The sequence below is a fragment of the Triturus cristatus genome, chromosome 11 (genome assembly GCF_964204655.1).
Source record: "Triturus cristatus chromosome 11, aTriCri1.1, whole genome shotgun sequence".
Taxonomy (NCBI): domain Eukaryota; kingdom Metazoa; phylum Chordata; class Amphibia; order Caudata; family Salamandridae; genus Triturus; species Triturus cristatus.
In genome coordinates, this window is record NC_140594.1 from 939,311,310 (window position 1) to 939,331,269 (window position 19,960).

At 44.3% G+C, this 19,960-nt stretch overlaps 1 protein-coding gene across 1 annotated transcript in view; it reads left to right on the forward strand.

The window, feature by feature from the left end:
* LOC146785715 (V-type proton ATPase subunit B, brain isoform) overlaps positions 1-19,960 on the forward strand; it is a 116,293-nt gene that overhangs the window by 38,077 nt on the left and 58,256 nt on the right. Inside the window, exon 9 of the mRNA XM_085634943.1 lies at positions 7,704-7,827. Within this exon, the coding sequence (XP_085491069.1) occupies positions 7,704-7,827 (124 nt within the window). The remainder of the gene's footprint in view (positions 1-7,703; positions 7,828-19,960) is intronic.

Genomic DNA, 19,960 nt, shown 5'->3' on the forward strand with positions numbered 1-19,960 from the left:
TCACCTTCTTCACAGTCTGGGATTCTCACTAAATTACCCAAAATCACATCTCCAACCCGCACACGTACGACAGTACCTGGGCGCAACCATAAACACTCTGGCAACCACAGCTCAGCCAAATTTGGTGAGGATCAACAGCATACAACTGCTGATCTCAAAGTTCAAACCTCAACACTCCCTTCCTGCGTGAGTGTTCATGCAGTTGATAGGCATGATGGCCTCCTGCATTTTCATAGTCCTGCACGCGAGACTACATATGCGCCCGCTTCAGGAGTGCTTGGCACATCAATGGAATCAGGCTCACGGGCAATTAAAAGACCTAGTGTTGGTGAGCGGTCGGGCATACAACTCTGCATTGGTGGAATCCACAAAACCTTTGCAAGGGCCGACCGTTCCAAGAGCCTGTTCCACAAATAATACTGACGGCGGACGCCTCTCTCCAGGGATGGGGAGCTCATGTACTCAATTACACAGTGCAGGGACTATGGGCGACACAACAAAAGAAGATGCACATCAACGTTCTGGAACTGATGGCAATCTTCCTAGCCATGAAGGCATTCAAAGTACACTTGTGCAACGAAGTCGTGCTGATCCGGACGGACAACATGACTGCCATGTATTACATACAGAAGCAGGGAGGAACACACTCTCCACAGTTGTCTCACCTGGCTCAGAGCATATGGAAGTGGGCCATTCAGAGGAACATATTCCTCATGGCGGAACACCTCCCCAGCAAGGACAACCAGATGGCGGATCTGCTCAGCAGACACAGCCACCAGATGCACGAGTGGGAGCTACATCCGTCCGTTCTCCAACCGTACTTCCAACAGTGGGGTCATCCAGAGATAGACCTATTCGCCACAAACGAAAACGCAAAATGCCGAAGCTTTGCCGCCAGGTTCCCACATCCACAGTCGCAGGGCAATGCGATATGGATGAACTGGTCCGGCAGATTTGCGTACGCTTTTCCCCCAGCGCCATTAATACCGCTGGTGGCACGCAAACTGCGACAGCACTCACTTGACACTCATCCTAGTTGCTCCCACATGGGCGCGCCAGCCATGGTAACCACCTTTCTAGAACTTTCTGTGGTGCCACATCAAAGGCTGCGGATCAAACCTGCACTCTTAATGCAGAACCATAGCGAAATTCAGCACCCAGATCCGCAACAGCTGAACCTGGCAATCTGGCTCCTGAAGTCTTAGAGTTTGGCTACCTAAACCTGCCACCTGACTGTATGGAGATCATCAAAGAGGCCAGGAGACCCACTACCAGAGCTTGCTATGCAGCTAAATGGAAGAGGTTCGTCATTTACTGCAACAACAATGACATTAACCCGCTAGACGCATCCATTCAAAACATAATCTGTTACCTCTTACACCTATACCGATGCAATCTGGCATACACCTCAATACGTGTCCATTTAACCGCAATAGCAGCCTATCTCCAAAACAGGCAGCACCTCTCTTTATTCAGAGTGCCTGCCATCAAAGCCTTCTTGGAGGGACTTAAACGAGTAATTCCCCCAAGGCACCCACCAGCACCGGTGTGGAACCTCAACTTGGTCCTCACCAGACTGATGGGTCCACCCTTCGAACCTCTCCACTCATGTGAGATTCAATTCCTCACCTGGAAAGTAGCTTTCCTAGTAGCAATCACTTCGTTAAGAAGAGTTGGTGAACTCCAGGCACTAACCATTCAAGAGCCATTCATACAGGTTCACGCAAACAGGGTCGTACTGCGTACCAACCCCAAATTCATGCCTAAAGTAATATCGCAGTTCCACATGAATCAAACTATTGAACTGCCGGTTTTCTTTCAAAATCCACAAAATGTCGCTGAGAGAATGCTCCATACACTAGATGTAAAGAGGGCCCTCATGTACTATATAGACAGAACTAAAGACTTTAGGAAGACAAAACAACTTTTTGTTGCCTTTTCTCCACAACACAAGGGCAACGCCATTTCCAAAGCAGGTATAGCCAGATGGATCGTTAAATGTATTCAAATTTGCTATCAAAAAGCTAAACGCACATTAACGATTCCCCCACGAGCCCACTCAACACGAAAGTTAGGGGCGTCCATGGCTTTCCTGGGAAATATTCCTTTACAGGAAATATGTAGAGCAGCCACATGGTCCACTATACATACATTTACCAAACACTACTGTGTAGATGTACACTCAAAACAGCAGGCAGCTGTAGGACAGGCTGTTCTCAAAACTCTCTTTCAGACTGCTGCAGCTGGCACTGGTAGCCGCCGCTAATAGGAGGTACTGCTATATATTCTATGCACAGATATGAATCAGAAGCCCACATGCCTCGAACTGAATATGCTACTTACCAGTATGCATCTGTTCTTGGCATGTAGGGCTGCTGACATTCATATCGCCCACCCTCCTCCCCGGCGCCTGTAGCAGCTGCAGCTCTCAGAATTACTGTATAGCATGGTCATCACTTACTGTATCTACTCCATCACTGCCACAATGGCAAAAAACAATCTAAGGATGGAGAGGATGCCCATGCGCACTGTGGTCCAGGGGAGGAGTCACCTATCTCGTGATACTTCGAAGACTCTTCCAGGACAACAACGTGCAAACATCCGGACCCAACACTAGGCGGCGATCTATGCACAGATGTGAATGTCAGCAGCCCTACATGCCAAGAACAGATGCATACTGGTAAGTAGCATATTCAATCTTTATAGATAGACTTAACACAAGACCAATAACTTTAAAAATCCACAATACTAGAAAATAGGGTTACTCTTTGAAAGGCTGCAAAAATAGTTCAAAGTGTGCAAAGAGGAGTTCAGTTCAAGGCAGGGGTCTCTGCGACCCTTTTACTCACAAAATACCTGGATTCTGTAGCAAAGCTACCAAAATGTTGCTAAGGAGTTGTAGCGATGATTTTCCTCACGCATGACCAGCGATGCGTTGAATCCTTGCCGCAAGGGAGGATGATGCGCTGATCTGTGTGCAGGACAAAGCAACAAACTTCTCCACGCTAAGCCGGCAATGCGTCGAAATCCTTGCCGCGAAGGGAGGATAATGCACCGAGCCTGTTGCGTGTGCGATCTTGTTGTGATGAAAAGAAATGGCGCTCCGCGAGGGAGCGTCGATCCTGTTGCGATGCGATGATTTTCCTTACGCTCTTCAGCTGCGGCGGCTCGCTAATGGGCTTTAGCGACGATTTTTCAGCACTCTCTTCTCCACAGTAGAACTAGAGGCCCTGGAACTCACAGGAGCCTCACTTGCAGATCGAAATCCTCGCAGGGAGGAAACAGGAGGCTGGTGGTGGAGTCTGTGCCTGAGACTCCTGCAGGAGGCTAGCTCTCTTCTAGCCCTTGGGTGACTGCTGTAGCAAAAATCAAAGTTCTGTTCCTCTTCTTCCAAGTCCAGTAGTAACCACTGCAGGCCAGTCCAAGAAACCGCACACAAGCACAAGGACAGTCCTCCTGCAGATTCCTTCAGTTACACGGACAGAGGTTCTTCTTGTTGTCCAGGAGCAATACACATTGTAGGGGTTTCAGCACAGATATGTATACCCCAAAAGTCTTTGTTCTCAGGAGCTACAAGTCACTGAACCCAGCCAGAACCAGTTCTGCCCAGCCCTGGAGCACTTTGTTTACCAGGCTGCATCCTTCCTTTCAGAAAGAGGGGGTCTGCCATCAGACGCGCAGTGGGAGGTGGAGCCAGCATTCACCTTGCCAGGCACGGCCCTATTCTGGTCCAGGAGCTACCCCTCCCCATACTCCAATGCAGATCTCTCTATTCAACCCAAGTCTGACTCAGCCTGCCCTGTCCCTCCAAAACCAGACAGCCAATACACAACAGCAGAGCACACTGGAAGGCTTGGGCAAGAAAATACCTACTATAAAAATAAACTTCACTAAAAGATGTATTTTAATATTCTGAGCTCAGGCATACTAAACTCGTTTTTTCTACCATGTTCTGTGGGTCAGTTAGGACTATAGAATGGTAATAGCCAAACCTCCCATTCTGGCCTATGGAGAACAGGTCGCCTTACAGTAGTAAAAAACGAAATTGGGTGTAGTTCACTACAGGACATGCTACACACATCAGAGCATGTCCTACCTTACACATACAATGCTCTCTACCATAGGGTGGCTTACATGATACCAAGGGAAGGTTCAGGGGCATGGAAGTGGGTTCAGTTCACAGCCAAGATGGCAGTTCTAGACTGCACACAGACACTGAAGTGGCAGGTCTGAGACACACTTTACAAGCTGCTTCTGTGGGTGGTGCAAACCAGCGCTGCAGGCCCACCAGCAGCATTTGGTTTACCAGCCAAGGCCTACTAGGGACTAACAGGCAAACCAAATAAGCCAATCATGGATATACCAATTCACATGTCATCTTTACACAGGGAGCATTCGTGCTGTGGCACTGAACGGCAGTGCACAGCGCCCAGAGCATCTATTACCAGCAAAAACGGAGGAGACAACAGCGAAATATGTAAGGGAGACCCACGCCAATGGTGCCAGATCTAACACTAAGCTTTTGGATTTTTGCACAGGACTGTATGCGGATAGTAAATAGGTCATTAATGTGTCTGTGTCTTGAGACTGTCAAGTTGGCAATTGTTCTCCAATCGGAAAATAAGGCACGCTTTTGTTTGACTTACTGGCATTGGAGATCATGGCTGAAATTTGAAGCAACATCAAAACCCCAGGTAGATTCAGTGCCCGGGGCCAAGCAGATACGGCTTCTCCATATGCTGTAGAGCACTGGCTCTACTTATTTAGGAGCATCGCTTATTCCGAATTCAGAGTAGAGGTGCTTGGCCGACTAGACAAGTAGCCGTAGAAGTGGATGTATTTTTATTAATATTAACCTATGGATATTGTGGTCTACAACTTCGGGGGAGACTGATGGTTTCTGTTTTTGAATGGTATGCCGCTATCATTGTTGATGGTGTCTGGTACTGTAATAATATATATTTTGTTTTAGACTGTATATGTAATATCATACCCGTATGTATTGTCTTTTATATGGAAACGAGCATTGGCAAAGTCAATTGGTCTCATCTATTGGCTTTGCCAACTTGTTTTTTTTGGCCATATTGTACACCAGCATGGCTAAAGGTTTGTTGTGTAAAGTCAGTGTGTCGTGGCATAGAGTGGAGGGGCATAGAGCGTCTTATCATTGAGTGGAGTAAAGTGTCAGAGTAGAGTGGAGTGGCCTAGAGTGTTATAGAGTAGAAGGCTGTGGAGTGGAGAATCATAGTTGATTTGTTTTCTTATGAAAATATTTTCCTCCACACTTCAGAAATATAAAAAAAAATGTTTCATTTGTACTTTTCTAATTCTGATTTTTTTCTGAAATATATGCACAGTTCATTTAGAGACATTAAAGTTTTGTTGTGTGCTAGAAAAAATACCATCCTACAGCCTGTCCTCTGACTTAAGTACCCAGCAAGATTGTTACTTTAATCCTCTTTGAAGTCTGAGGAACAAAAGAAAAAAACAAACTCCCTTGGAGGACACAGCCTGACATTTGACCTCTGTCTTTGTATACACAGCAAATGTGACAAGATAACAAAATTCAAAGGCCTCTTTACAGAAAGCAAGCGCATATGAAAGAATACAAGGAGCAATAGTGAGCATGGTGTGCTCTGAGGGAGGAACCAAGACATGTTGGACAGCTTAAACAAATAAGGCCACCGAACAGAAAGCAAGCAACTGTGATTTCAAATTCCACAAAGTCAGTGGTAAGCAATGGGCAGAATGCATTCTTAGGAAAGATTTCAGAATGTCCCCAAAATGTCTTTGCAAACCAGCAGCAGTGCTGTCTTGTAGGCTTTGACCTAAAAATGCAATGTATTTAAAAAACGTATGTAGCTGCTGCAGTATTTGGAGATACAAGATTTATTGGAGATATACTGACAAATTTAACTTGTAGCAGTTCTATAGATGGCAGCAGAAACCCTGGAAATATTAATGGGTTGTTACGCAAGTAAATTCAAACTTAAGGACATTCATTGGTCACTGGATAGCAGAGTCCCAGTGTTGGAGTTTGACATTACCAGCTGGTGACTCTTTAAAAAAATTTTTTTAAAAAAAATGAAACTAGGGATGAACATCCATAAAGGAGTCGCTTTGCAACACCCATTATTGCAGTTGATTAAAGATTAAGTTGAGTCATTGGAGCATGTATGGCTTACTCTGGTGAGAAATGTATGAAAACTGCTGTGATTATGAGAAGGGTAATATGCAAAATGGATATGCCGTGAACTGCATCCTGTGATTCTGGGCAAATCACTTTATCTCCCCGTGCCTAACAAAAAATTAATGTGTCCGTCTGTAATGCAACTGGTGCTCATGTAAAGCGCTCTGATACCTTTGGGTCTAGTTCGCACTATATAAAGCTCCCCCCAAAAGAAATGTGAAGAACAGAGCAACTTGTGAGACACATTTTTATTCAGCATTGCAGAATCAGCCTTGTGCATTGTAGCCTGACAAGTTATACCTTTTGTCAGACAGTGCTAACCTCCATCTGAGCTGAAGTGACCCCCCACACTTTTTAATCCTGCCTGTGAACACTGGCTGGCTTAAGCTGCTTGACAGCTCACTCCTGAGCTAATTACTGAATGCAATCCACCATCTTCAGTGCCCCATCCACTGCAGGCTTCTTGATTGTGTTCAGATTTGTGAACGATCCACTGGGGCTTTTGAGCCAAGTCTGGGTCTCTCAGTTGCAGTGATGAAATAGAACCAACATGCTCTCTTAACAGTGATGGGCGAATCACTAAGTTCTGGCCCTGAAAAGCAGTCATCTGCCCAACAACATAATGTGTGACTGAACTGCTGAGCGTGTGCTTTTTGAGAAACCAGGCGCTGAGTTTCTGCTAATTTAAGTTTTCAGCTTAACCGGTATCCTTGCTAGCCACCTGTCAGTCCCCAACAGAAGTCCATGATGTATGAGCAGACTCTTATAACGTTCTTATTAATTTGATTGACCCACCATATGTTTATTAGCAGTGTTATCTTACACAGTCTTTATTTTTTCAAAGCGAAATAAAACCGTCTGGAAAAATTTTTTTTGCAAGTGATACATGTGCTAAATGAACGTCATTCTTAAAACACAACACCCTCTAAGGTTTGCCTTGACTGTTGGATCTCGATATCCCTTGAAAGTTATAGCTGAAAAGGAGGTACAGTGTAGTTCAGTCAGCTTGCAGGTGTATCTGGCTTTATGTGATTCCTTGAAAATATCAATACTTGATGCAAAGATTGACAACTTGCCCAAGAGTTCAAAGTCCCAGGAGAACTGGCCTGAAATTAGTGGGGAGAGAACGTGGCCTAAGGGCTAGGGCAGTCGACCTCGGAGTTAGGGAACCGGGTTCGAGTCTCAGCAGGGATGCTCAACATTCTGCGATTCTGGACAAATCACTTAATCTCCAGTGCCTAAAAAAAATGAATGTGTCCGTCTGTGACGTAACTGGTGCTCATGTAAAGATCTCCGATTCCTTCGGTTCTAGTTTGCGCTATATAAAACTCCACAAAAAATAAATAGTTAGTAAAAAACAATATGATTATCCCACTACCCTAAGGTGGGTATCGTCACACATCCTTCACATTTCCCACCTTTTTGATTCTTGCTCTGTGTGTTCCGATCATGAATTGATTCACATTTCAGGCTTTACCCAGTAATTGACAGTTGGTTACTATCTGTATTGCAGCATTGAGCGGATCATCACACCCCGACTGGCTCTCACCACTGCTGAGTTCCTGGCATACCAGTGCGAGAAGCATGTGCTGGTGATTCTGACTGATATGAGTTCGTATGCAGAAGCTTTGCGAGAGGTATGTTCTCTTCTTTGTTTCCATGTACTGATTGTTTTGTATGCATTTGAGAAGTCATGATAACTGTGGCTTATTAGACCACTTCAGTGGAATTCTACAATTTTTTTTGGGCTTTCCTTGTGGGACAATTCAATTTATGAATTCATTGATTTGCCCGATTAGTGTGGTGGTTTTGGCTTGTGGTGGAGTACTAACTTTCAGACGCAAGACCTCTGTCCGTTTCCATGCTAAAACTACAGAACCCGTTCACAATCTCCTGCTGCAGTTGATCAAATCTGTGTACCCAAGAGTGTAAGGCTTGGAGCCTAGTGACATTTCATAATGACCACTGCTACTTCATATCCTTCTCTATATTTTACTCCGCAAAAATCAAAGCCAAATCAGAGAGGAAACTATTCTATTGTGTGTCCTCTAATTTCAAAGCTAGAATTCTGATTCTTACCCCCACCCCGCTGTTCTTCGTTGTCTTTCCCGATGCTGGATAGTTTTATTTTATTAAACAGTAATGGTAATTATGTACAATTCTCACATTGAAGGACACCGCTTGAATGCCTAGGAGTATTTGATCATTTTTTCTTATCGTTTCTGAAGGCCAGGGTGATTTAAAAATGTTCAGATTTTTTTGAGACTAGCGATTCCAGAGGTAATGTTCCAGCACTGTACATTATTTGTTATATTGGCTCATAAATCTAGATGTCTGGGGTAGTTAATAGGTTTTGGGGCAGCATGCGTACTTCAATGTAGTTTGTACAGTATGATTTTGTTTGAGATTCAGAGCTGGTATTGTGATTAAAACGGACACGTCTATTTCAGCACACTTTAATTCCACTGTATCTGAACTTAAGCCATCAACATAAACGGTTGTATTGCTCATGGTATCTTCTTTGATATTAAACAGTAGACAATCTCTGCCTTGTGTTCGATCCCAGAAAAAGTTTACAGAAATTTTTCATAGCGGAATTAAAGGCAGCATTTTTAAATTGCAATTAAAATTGGACTCTAAGAAACCCTTGGTGGAGAAAATGTAGATTTTCCACTGTTTGGCGAGTAGAAAATCTGTTTTTTATTAATGACACGTCTAAGATTCTGATTGATACATCTGCCTATGAATTCCTCACTTTTTTAATTACCTCAAAGCGCAGCATTGCAAAGAAACTTTTCTCCTTAGCTCTCCCACTTCGATGAGGATGTCAGTGGAAAGACTCCACATGCAATGCCACGTTGATGAATACAGGCCCCAGCTAGGCCCGCAGGACACAAGGGTTCGTTCTCCTGTAACGGAATCTATAAGGAAGTTGGCACGGAAACTGCAAAGTACAAAGACAGCATTTATTAACCCTTAAGGGTGGTCCTACAATCCACACAACACTCTTCAGTATTGCATAGAGTAGCACAAAGAACTTGCGTACACAGTCCCCTTTTATACACAATAGAGGGGCTCATAAGTGGGTGGATACAACATGAGGCCGAAGAACATTACCATTTATGGTCATTTTCGATACTGAATCAATATGTGGGCGGAGCTAACACACTCCTTGAGCCCGCGAAAACATGGTCAAGCAAGGCTAACTGATAACAGATGTGGTCAAGTCTGGGCATGTGCCAGATGGACAAAAGAGCTATTTATAGACTGTTACTAGGCAGATTACAAGAGCAACTAACACAGAGGTTGGACTCTTCCCGTGGGGAACACGTGGAAGCATGACAGTACAAAATGGAGTCCAAACTTCGGTCAACATTACAGAGAAAACATGCTCTATAAGAGGGGAATTAATGTCTTTAGTAAATGCTTAATCACATCGTTGTTTCAATTTACAACAACGTGACGTTATCAGAGCCATAGGAAGACCTCGTCGCCGTGTTGACGTCGGTTCCCTTTTTTTCCACGCTGCCGACGTGCAACAGTTTTTTCCCAGGCTCGCCATTTCTGGAAGATTTCTTCGGTTCTGTCGCTGCAACTTTGTAGCATCTGAAGATGTCTCCTCCTAGGAAGTCAAGTTTCAAGCCATACAGGGAATGCGGAGGTCAGATGTCCATCAACGAACCGCATGAAGATTGTCTTTGGTGATTGTCTTGTCTTCACATCACAATGTCTGGACATGTTCACCATGTAAACAGATGAATCCGAAGGTTCTGAAGGAAAGGGAGGCCAACTTGTTTATGGGCAAAGATAAAAAAGCAAAAGAGGGGTCATCGGAAGTCTTTTCCATCCACGCCTGCTGATAGAGAATCCAAAGGGGTGGAACAATCGGCCAGGTTTGCTCCTCAGGAAGTATGGCTTTGAAGTCCTCAAATGCTACTTGTCTGTTTGGATGCTACATTCACGCCCTCCTGGATTCAGCGAAAGAGGTTTTCCCAAAGTAGCCTACAGAGATCCAAGGGCATTTTTCTGAACTTTTGACGGACGCTCAGTCGGCTGTTCGTCAAGTGATCCTATCTGTGCCAGATACTGCTGACCCTGTAGCAGGAGCAATGGGGTCTTCTGTGGCGACGAGAAGACATGCCTGGGTAAGGGGGTTCAGGGTTTTTATTTTTACCTGATGTTCAGTCTACATTGTTGGACTTACCTTTTGATGGCTCTGGCTTGTTTGGAGCCAAGGCGGACTCTGTTGCAACGTTTTATGGACCGTAATGCTACTGCAAGGTCTCAGCAAAGGGACTTCAGTCTCAGCCTAGAGACTATAGACTGTTCCGTAGATTCAGGGGCTTTTCTAGGAACTTGTCCTTTCGTGAGAACCACCACCAACAGCAGCAGACTAATCCCCTTTACAAATCCTACAAGGGAAGTGGTAGAGGTTGCCTTCGGGGTTCTGGTCTGCAACAAGTCTCCTCCTCCTCTGCCTCTCCAACTATTGTTGAAGGGAAGCAGCTCTAGCTCCGCAATCTCAGAACATGCTTGTCCCTTGAGAGGACGGGTGGCCTATTTTCTACCTCTGTGGAGGGTTGTCAGTACAGACCTCTGGGTTTTAAACATCATAGAAAATGGGTATGCCTTACTCCTCCAGAAGTTTCTCCCTCCTTTCCCTCCCCGTCAAGACCTTTGCTCGGAAGATCATCTTCTACTTCTTCAGCAGGAAGTGCTGACATTGCTTCAAAAGGGTGCAATAGAGTTGGTTCCTGAGCAGGAAACTGGTCGGGTGCTATTCCCGGTACATCCTGATTCCCAAAAAGGATGGTTGATTACGGCCGATGCTCGACCTTAGGATTTGGAATTTCTTCCTCAAACAGGAGAAATTCAAAATGTTGACCCTGCACATGTTCTTCTCGCGCTGGAGAAGGAAGAATGGATGGTGTTGATTGATTTACAGGACGCGTATTTTCACATTCCCATTCTGAAGTCGCATCAGAAGTATCTGTTTTTATGGTGGGGACTCGGTATTATCAGTTTGCAGTCCTTCCGTTTGGCTTTGCTTCCGCACCTCGAGTTATCACAAAGGTGGTGGCAGCAGATCTCAGAGAGTCAGGGATTCCTGCGTTTCCCTATCTGGACGACTGACTGCTCAAAGCAAAGTCACCAGAGATGTGGTTTTGCGTCATTTGCTAGTAACAACACTGCTGTTGTTCTGGTTGGTATTTTCGATAAATGTACCTAAATCTCACCTGGAGCCCTTTCAGCGCAACCTGTTCATAGGGGCGATACTGGACACTACAGAGGGTTGTGCATTTCTGCCTCCACAGATGATTCAAGACATTCAGGCTATGATTCCGCTGTTTCTGGACTGAAGGTCTTGCGCCTGATCGGTCTGTTTGCTTCCTGTATTCTGTTGGTCAACCATGCACGCTGGCATATGAGGGCCCTCCAGAGGTGCCTCTGCATGCAGTGGTTTCAACGCAACTGAGATCTTGATGATTTGGTCAAAGTCTCCAGTGACTCTGCAGCAGATCAGCAATGGGGAGTGTTCCATGCAGCCTGTCTCCAGGGAAGCTGTTTCACCCTACATCTCCGGTGGCCACCGTGATAATGGATGCCTCCACTGTAGGGTGATGTGCTCATCTGTTGTATCTGGAGGTCAAATGCCTTTGGTCTCCAGAAGAAAGATTGTTTTGCATCAACCTTCTAGAATTATGGATGATACATTTGGCTCTCAGGGCCTTCCTCCCTTCCCTTTGTGGTCAGTCGGTTCAAGTCTTACCAGACAACAACTACCGTGATGTGGTATATCAACAAACAGGAATTTGTATGGTCTTATTTTCTCTGCAGAGAGGCTCTGCTATTCTAGTCCTGGGCTCAGGACCATCCGATTTTGCTTAATCACAAACCATCCAGCTGGAGTACTGAATGTGCGAGCAGTTGGCAATATTCGGCCGATCACCAGTGGCATCTCCATCCAGAGAGGGTACTTTAAAGTTTCAGGATGTGGGGATTTCCTTGTTTGGACCTGTTTGGCATTCACAAGAATGCACACTTCCTGTCATTCTGCAGTCACCAGTATCCATCACGGGGAGCGTTGGGTGACGGGTTTCAGTTAGATTGGGGCTCACCGCCCCCAAATACCCTTGATTCCTCAAGTACGGAGATCCGCCGAGACAGGGCCGAAGTCATATTGATCACCCTGAATTGGCCGCGAAGGGTTTATTTATTTATTTATTTGCAGGTTTTTATGGCGCTAGAATCGACTCCAGCTGGAGTATCTCTGCGCTGCTGACAGGATAGTCCTTTATCAAGAGTGGAAGATGCGGAAGTCACTAGATCGCATTTGTGAACAACAAGGTTTTAAGTTGTTTCCTAAACATCAGGTGTTCGGAGCAGGAACGAATAGCTACAGGGAGACAATTCCACAATTTAGGTCCCAACACTGATAGTGCCTTACTTCCGTGCCTGGCCTTCTTGGCACGCGGCACTACCAGTAAGTGCCCATTACTGGATCTGAGCATTCTGGCTGGAATATATGGAATAAATTTCTTTTCCAGATATAGTGGACCTTGTCTATTTAGGCTCTTGTGTATTAGGCAGCAAGTTTTAAATGGTATCCTTTGACGGATAGAGAGCCAGTGCAGTTCTTCTAAAAGTGGCTTTGATGCTGTTCTAGGAGGAGCATTGAGAACAAGGCGAGCCGCAGTATTTTGTATTACCTGAAGTCTATTCAATACTCCCTCATTTGCCGAGAGCAGGAGACCATTGCAGTAGTCGATCCGACTCATAACAAGGGCCTGCACCAGCGTCTTCCTGAATTGGTCAGGCAGCAATGGAAAGACTTTACGTAGCAGGCTAATAGTATGGAAACATACGCCTGCGACATAATTCGTATGTTGTTTTAGTGACAAATCCTGGTCAAGGCGAATCCCCAAGTTTTTAACTATCTGTTTGGGCTCAGGAGCTACGCCTAGACCAGGAGGCCACCAGTCTGGAGTCCAGAGTATTTTCGCTTCACCGAACAGCATGACCTCCGTTTTACTAACGTTACACTGTAAGTAGTTGGTGGACATCCAACTTGCTACAGCTTCCATGCCTGCAGAGAAAGATCTCCTCAATTCCGAGGTAAGAGTCTTAAAAGGGAAGAGGAGCTGCGTGTCGTCAGCATATGACACGGGGATGAAGCCAAATTTACGCATCACTCTTGCCAGGGGAGCCACGTAGATGTTGAAAAGCGTTGGGCTTAAACAAGAGCCCTGTGGTACCCCTTTCAAGACTTTTACCTCTGCTGAGCGATACGTACCCATGGTGACAGTCTGGGTACGCTCAGAAAGGAAGCTTCTCAGCCATGCCAGGGCTTTGTTCTTAACCCCCACGTTCGACAACCGGTCAATAAGAATGTTATGAGACACGTTGTCGAACGCTGCTGATAGATCTAATAAGACTAAGATCACAGAATAGCCTTTATCTTGGAGCATGTGCAAGTCGTCCATAACAGACAGTAATGTAGACTCTGTACTGTGTTTTGGCCTGAAGCCAGATTGAGAGTGGTCAAGGCTGCCCACAGTTTCAATATAGTTGGAAAGGAGTCTATTAACATACTTTTCTGTAAGTTTCCCCAGAAAAGGTAACAGTGAGATAGGCCTTAGGTTGGATAATTCGGTCCAAGCAGTGGTGGTATTTTTCCTGATAGGCCTGACTAATGCACGTTTCCATTCTTTGGGGACAGATCCCGTGCTCAGGGACAGATTAATGAGTTTAATGATCGTGGGACCTAGTATGTCAAATACACAGACCTTTACCTCTCATTGCACCCTCCGCTCCATCTCTCTCTGAGGGCAGACCTCCTCTAACAATCGCAGGGGCAGGTTGTACACCCCCGCCCCCTTCCCCCCCCACCTCTAGAGCGTGCACCTTCTTGCCACTGTGTGTGGTGGATGTTATTTTATCATCCAGATGACACTCCACCCAATCTGTGTATGCTGGTAAGTGGGCTAAGTTTATGAAATGGTGTGGAGAGAAATCAATTGATCCCTTGAATGCCCATGTATCTGATATTCTGAGTTTTGATCTTTCCCTGGTGCAAAAGGGTTGCGCTGTGGCAGCTACTAAAGGTTACGTATCTGCCTTGTCGGCTTTTCTTAGTTTGCCAGATCAAGCCTCTGTTTAAATCTTCTATAGTTATGAGATTTATTAAGGGTCTCACTAATTGGTTTCCTCCCATTCCCTTTATTATGGCTCAGTGGGATTTTAATCCAGTTCTTACGATTTTGATGGGTTCGCCCTTTGAACCCTTGCATAGTTGCCCTTTAAGGTTTCTCACATTTAAAACTATATTTTTAGTGGCAATCACATTAGCTAGGAGAGTGAGTGAATTGCAGGCTCTTAGTTCCAAACCTCCTTTTACATCTTTCCTTGGGGATAATATGGTTCTTAGGACCAGAGCTGCTTTCCTGCCAAAGGTGGCAACTCCATTCCACTTGGGGCAGTCCATTACCTTACCTTCTTTCTACCCTCCCCCTCCTCCTTCTTAGGAGGAGGAGAGACTTCATCGTTTGGACCCCAAGATGGCAGTGAGCTTCTACTTGGATAGAATCTAGGACTTCAGGCTGGATGATCAAGTATTCATCGGATATGTGGGCAAGATGAAAGGCAAGGCTGTCTGCAAACTAACACTGTCCAGGTGGAGAATCCTGTACTTCAAGATTTGCCACGCCATGGCCAAGAAGGAGCTTCCTGAAGGTATTTGTGCTCACTCTACTAGAGCTAAATGCTCTTCTTTGGCTTTGGCAAGAGGTGTCCCTGTGGTTGACATCTGCAAAGCAGCAACTTGGGCCTCCCTCCACACTTTGGCAAAGTATTATTGCTTGGATTCGGAAGTGAGGAGGGATGGCCATTTTGCTCATTCTATGTTAAAGGATTTTCTGGAATGGGCAGGCAGGCACCCTCCTAGGAGTGCGGGGACTACTTGGGGATTCTATTTGAAAGGTGAGGAATCCACAGGCAGATGTATCCACCAGGAGAACAAGTTAATTACCTTCGGTATTTCTTTTTCTGGTGGTGGATACAGTATCTGCCTGTAGCTTCCTCATTTACCTACCCATCCACCTTCCAGTTGCCTGTCTGTTTATATGTAAAAAATGTAAAGATAGTATTATCTTTCGTACTTACGTTTTATGTGATTTTCTGCTTAACTCATGAGGTTATTTAGGTTATAGAAATATCTATGGCATGGTATTTCCTTATTTAGGTGTGTATTGTATACTTGTGGAAATGTTAATTCACCCGCTTTGCCTCGAAGGCACAGAAAAAATTAGTGGGACTGAAGCCAGCACGCCGACGTCTTCTTAGGGCTCCAGTGACGTCCGGCGTGGAGCCGTTCCATTGTGACGTCCTCAACAACGTGAAAGAGCTAAGGAGAACCATTTCTGTGGAATGCTGCGCATTGGGATCATTCAAAAGGTGAGGAGTCCACAGGCAGAAACTGTATCCACCAGAATTGCTTTTACCAAAGGTAAGTAACTTGTTCTTATGCAATTTTTCTTTTAATACCCCACTTACAGCATCAACAATAGTAAGAATGTAGAGCTTTAAAACATTGTGACAGTCTATAAAATGCAGGAACACTCGGCTCTCATCCTTTCTTTAAATTTGGCGAACAAGATAAGAAAAAAACACTCCAAACGTAAAGATTCCCAAGTTTTCCAGTATGTGACAATTTCTCCTGCTGCACTCCAAAATCAATTGTTTATTCTGAAATCAAAAAAACAAACTTTATCAGGGTGAATAATCTTATCCTCCATGCCTTTAATAAGATCCAGATTTTCTACTCACCAAGCTGTGGAAAATTTACCTTATCTATCAAGTCACCGAAGCTAACATGCAAATTCAAAGGCATGCAAATACATCACCAGCACTCCCAACAGGTTTAAAGAAACATTTCTAAACATATTATCATTTTACCAGTCTGCAGCTCTCAAAATATCTTATAATCCACCACCCAAAATGAAAACGTTCGATGCATGTGCACCACTAACAGAATGCACTCCAAATCTCCTGCTCACATCCACACCAACCTCTCTCACCTTCTCACTCACCCATCTTGCCAAAGTCACTGGTGAAACTGGCCTATGTGGCATTTTATAAGATGTGAACAGTTGTGCCACACTATTGCCTCTCAAACTTTGTTCTCCTCTCCTACTCTTTCAAACAACTGACCACATACGGTCTTTTATTAATTCAAAAATAAGGATAAAATATTGTCCTAGATGATGTTTTTGTTCTTTTAATATAGAAACAAACCCCATCAAGCTGAAAAGCTCTACTCGTGACATCCAAGGCCCTTGTATCCGAAGTCCTCTTAAAAGACGCCAAACAGAGTAACATAGTCCAGATTCAAGAAATCTGCTTCAGGCTTAAACTTATATTGTCACCTCAACTCTCCACCACAGATAAAACTTGCATAACATCTCACAGTGAAGAATACTTGGCGACTGGAGGTTTCAAGACTTTCATACTACTCATGATGTTCTTAACCACCAAATTCTGACCAACAGAACCATACCCAGCCGCAATAGCAGTTCGATACACATTTGCCGTACTATAAGAAAGTCCTGATATAAACAGCTCAAATAATTAACCACATTAAATGAAAGGGGATTAAAACCCCACCGAAGGTACCAACAAACCCATTGTTGCCATGCCAGTATATATTCCTATCTACTCCCTGATGCTCAGGATTCAGATAGAAGTGTGAGAGCGTCTTCCGAAGGGCATGCTATTCCCCATGGTCTCCTGAAATTCTCCATGCCATCAATGTTAGCAGACCCCGCACAACCAAACTGAGGTACTATCCCTGAGGACCTAAAATCCTACTTCTGAATCTCAGAATGCATACAGGGTAATCCACTGACATCTCCTTCATGATAGGGAACCATCCTTTTGAGCTTCCAGATCGGAGTTGTGACAACCACGGTATCCTTGCACCTGCACACTTGCACCGGTAATCTCTGCAACATCGCAAGAGGAGGAAACTCAGAAGGAGCCAGCCCTCTCTAATCCTGCAAGAATAGATCCACCCCCCCCCCCCCCCTTGCTTCCAGATCCAGGCTCCAACTGAAGAATTATTTCTTTTTTCTTCTTCTTTTTATTAAGATTTATCAGCATATAAACAGATACCAAACAATATGCCATCAGTTACCACATGACCCAAGTCCCTTTGGTGGTACAATAATAATGCCAGTGCCATTGGATCCACCCATTTGCCACCTTGTATTGCCTTCTAGTTCACACTGTATAGCACATCCGGTGATAACATAAGATAGGCTGTGAGTGAATCCCAAATGTCCCTGGGGCGTGACAGCAGTGGCAGTTCCTCACTAAAGGTTTCTAATTGTTCCTTACAGTAAGACACATCGAGTAGCCATTGTTTAGGTCCCAGCTGAAGAATCTCAGTAACGGACTGTTCAGCCTGTTTGAAAAGAGATACAGACAGAATGGAGCTCAAATATTCCGAATCATCAAATACAACTCTGTTAAGTTTCCTTGAACTTCCTCAAACCAATCCTCTACACCATTGCTTAGATCTGGGAAATGATCTGCCACAACCGGTATCCCTTAAAACCTTTGCCACATCTGCCAATCCTTCGACCTAGGGCCGTCTAGCCTGTTGACATATTTTACTGCAGTCACATTTCATCAACCCATGAATATAGAAATGAATTGCAAATGAACCTGCCAACCATTCCAAACAGTTGATATGCAAGTTTTTCTCTTGCACTGTCCAGCTGCCACCGGTGGACCAAGTTGCACATATTGCATTCATCCTTCCAGACTCGCATCTGACTACCACTATTTTCAGGTCATCCCTAAAAATAGCGCTGCCGTTCTAAGCATTTGCCTTCTGAAGCCACCAAATCAACTCCTCCCTTGAATCCTAATCCAAAAGAATTTTCTGAGAATATGACTAACTCCTTGTCAAACAATACATTTTCAACCTCTGCCCAGCTCGATAATAATGGGAACATGGGAAAATGGCTTTAATGGTTTAAGTTAATAACCTTGGAGTACTTGCGAACATCTTTAATGTTATTTCCTTCATCCTTAAAACCCTTTGCAACTCCTTCCTTAACCTCATCAATTTTTCTCTTGGTAATCTCAACTCTGTTCGATTCCTATCTACCACAAAACCCAGAAACTATGTCCTAACTGAACCAAACAGCATTTCTTCCTGTTCACTAAAGATCCCCGGGGCTCCAATGATTCCATTGTTCTCTTTTTTGTGTGTTGTAAAACACCTCCCTGTCCTGAACCATCTGTAGAATGCCATCTAAGTCTATGAACAGTCTGACTCCCCTATAACCGGGTTTCAACCAGTCGAAGCATCTTCATAAAACACATTGTGCACACGAAAGACTGAAAGGAGGATTCTTGACCTTCCACAACTTTCACATCCATCTGAACTACAAAAAATTCTGTTGTGGTTACCAAATCGTACCCGTTAAATAAGCATCTTTCAGATCCAATCTTGTTAACCAATCGCCTCTTCTCAACCTGTCTCTCAACAGATAGATACCTTCCATCTTGAAATGTATTCATTCATTCATTTATTTATTTGTATAGCGCAACATTTCTCTCATCGGGATATCACGGCGCTGAGGTAGTGGAAAATGGTGGGTGGGGCTGATACTGATTCCATAAGTGACATCAATCTTTAGTCAATAGGTGTGTTTTGTGTTGATGGTACACAACCCACTTGTTCAACTCTCTTGAATTTATCACTAGCCTCGTCCCTTTGTTGTTCTTCTCCACTAAGAAAATGTTGCTGATGAAGCCCAGAGAATCATCTACCACTTATGTAATTGCTCTCTTTTCAGCTAAATCCTCTACCTCCTTTATTACTAGCGTCCTACTTCCTCCGTAAATATATCTCTTGAGGCACTGGACTCTACACAAATTCAATTGTGTATCCCAGGATAGTTTAGAAAAACCCAAGGGTCTTAAGTCACCCTTGTCCAGTTTCCATAAAACTGGGCTAGTCTGCCACCCAACTTTATTGGGATATCTGAATGGTCTTGAAAAGCACTTACCTGCAGAATAACCAAGTTAACGCCTATCTCCTTTTGATGATCTCCTACTAGCTCATTGTTTTTGTGGGGAGAAACTCTGAGAGGTTCCATATCTAAATTGACCATAGCCATGAGAGAATCTAGATTCACAACCCAAGAATTATCTTGAAGTAACCTCTGCTTGGCTGCGGAACATACCCTTTGTTCTCCTGGCCCTAGCAAAAGCACTCTCGTCAAATACTCTTATGATAAATTTTTGCGATTTCTGCAGAGTTCAACACTAACACATACTTCACCATTTCCTTAATAAAGTCACCCATCAAAAGGCAATCTTGAGGAGATGGAACTCCTTCTTTGTTAGCCAGTTCCATATTTTTAGGATCAATTTTCAACAGAATGCTCTTCTTTCATTTGACAACGCAGTAGTTAGTGTTCCAAAGTAAACAAATAGCTCACTGCACTCACTGGCCAATCTCCCCTGGATCTTTGGAATTCCCATCAAATGTACCTCCTCCACTTCCTCAAAAAAAAATTGTTAGATGAACAATGATGTCTAAAAGGCAGTCCTTGCAAGACCTCGATCCCCTATCCAGACCTTTACTAAGATCTTTCCCACTTTTCCTAATAAATGCTAAGACTTTTGCTAAAAAATCTGTTGTCGTTGCTATATTAACTGGCGAAGATGTTCAAAGGCATTCAGAACTTAACTGGG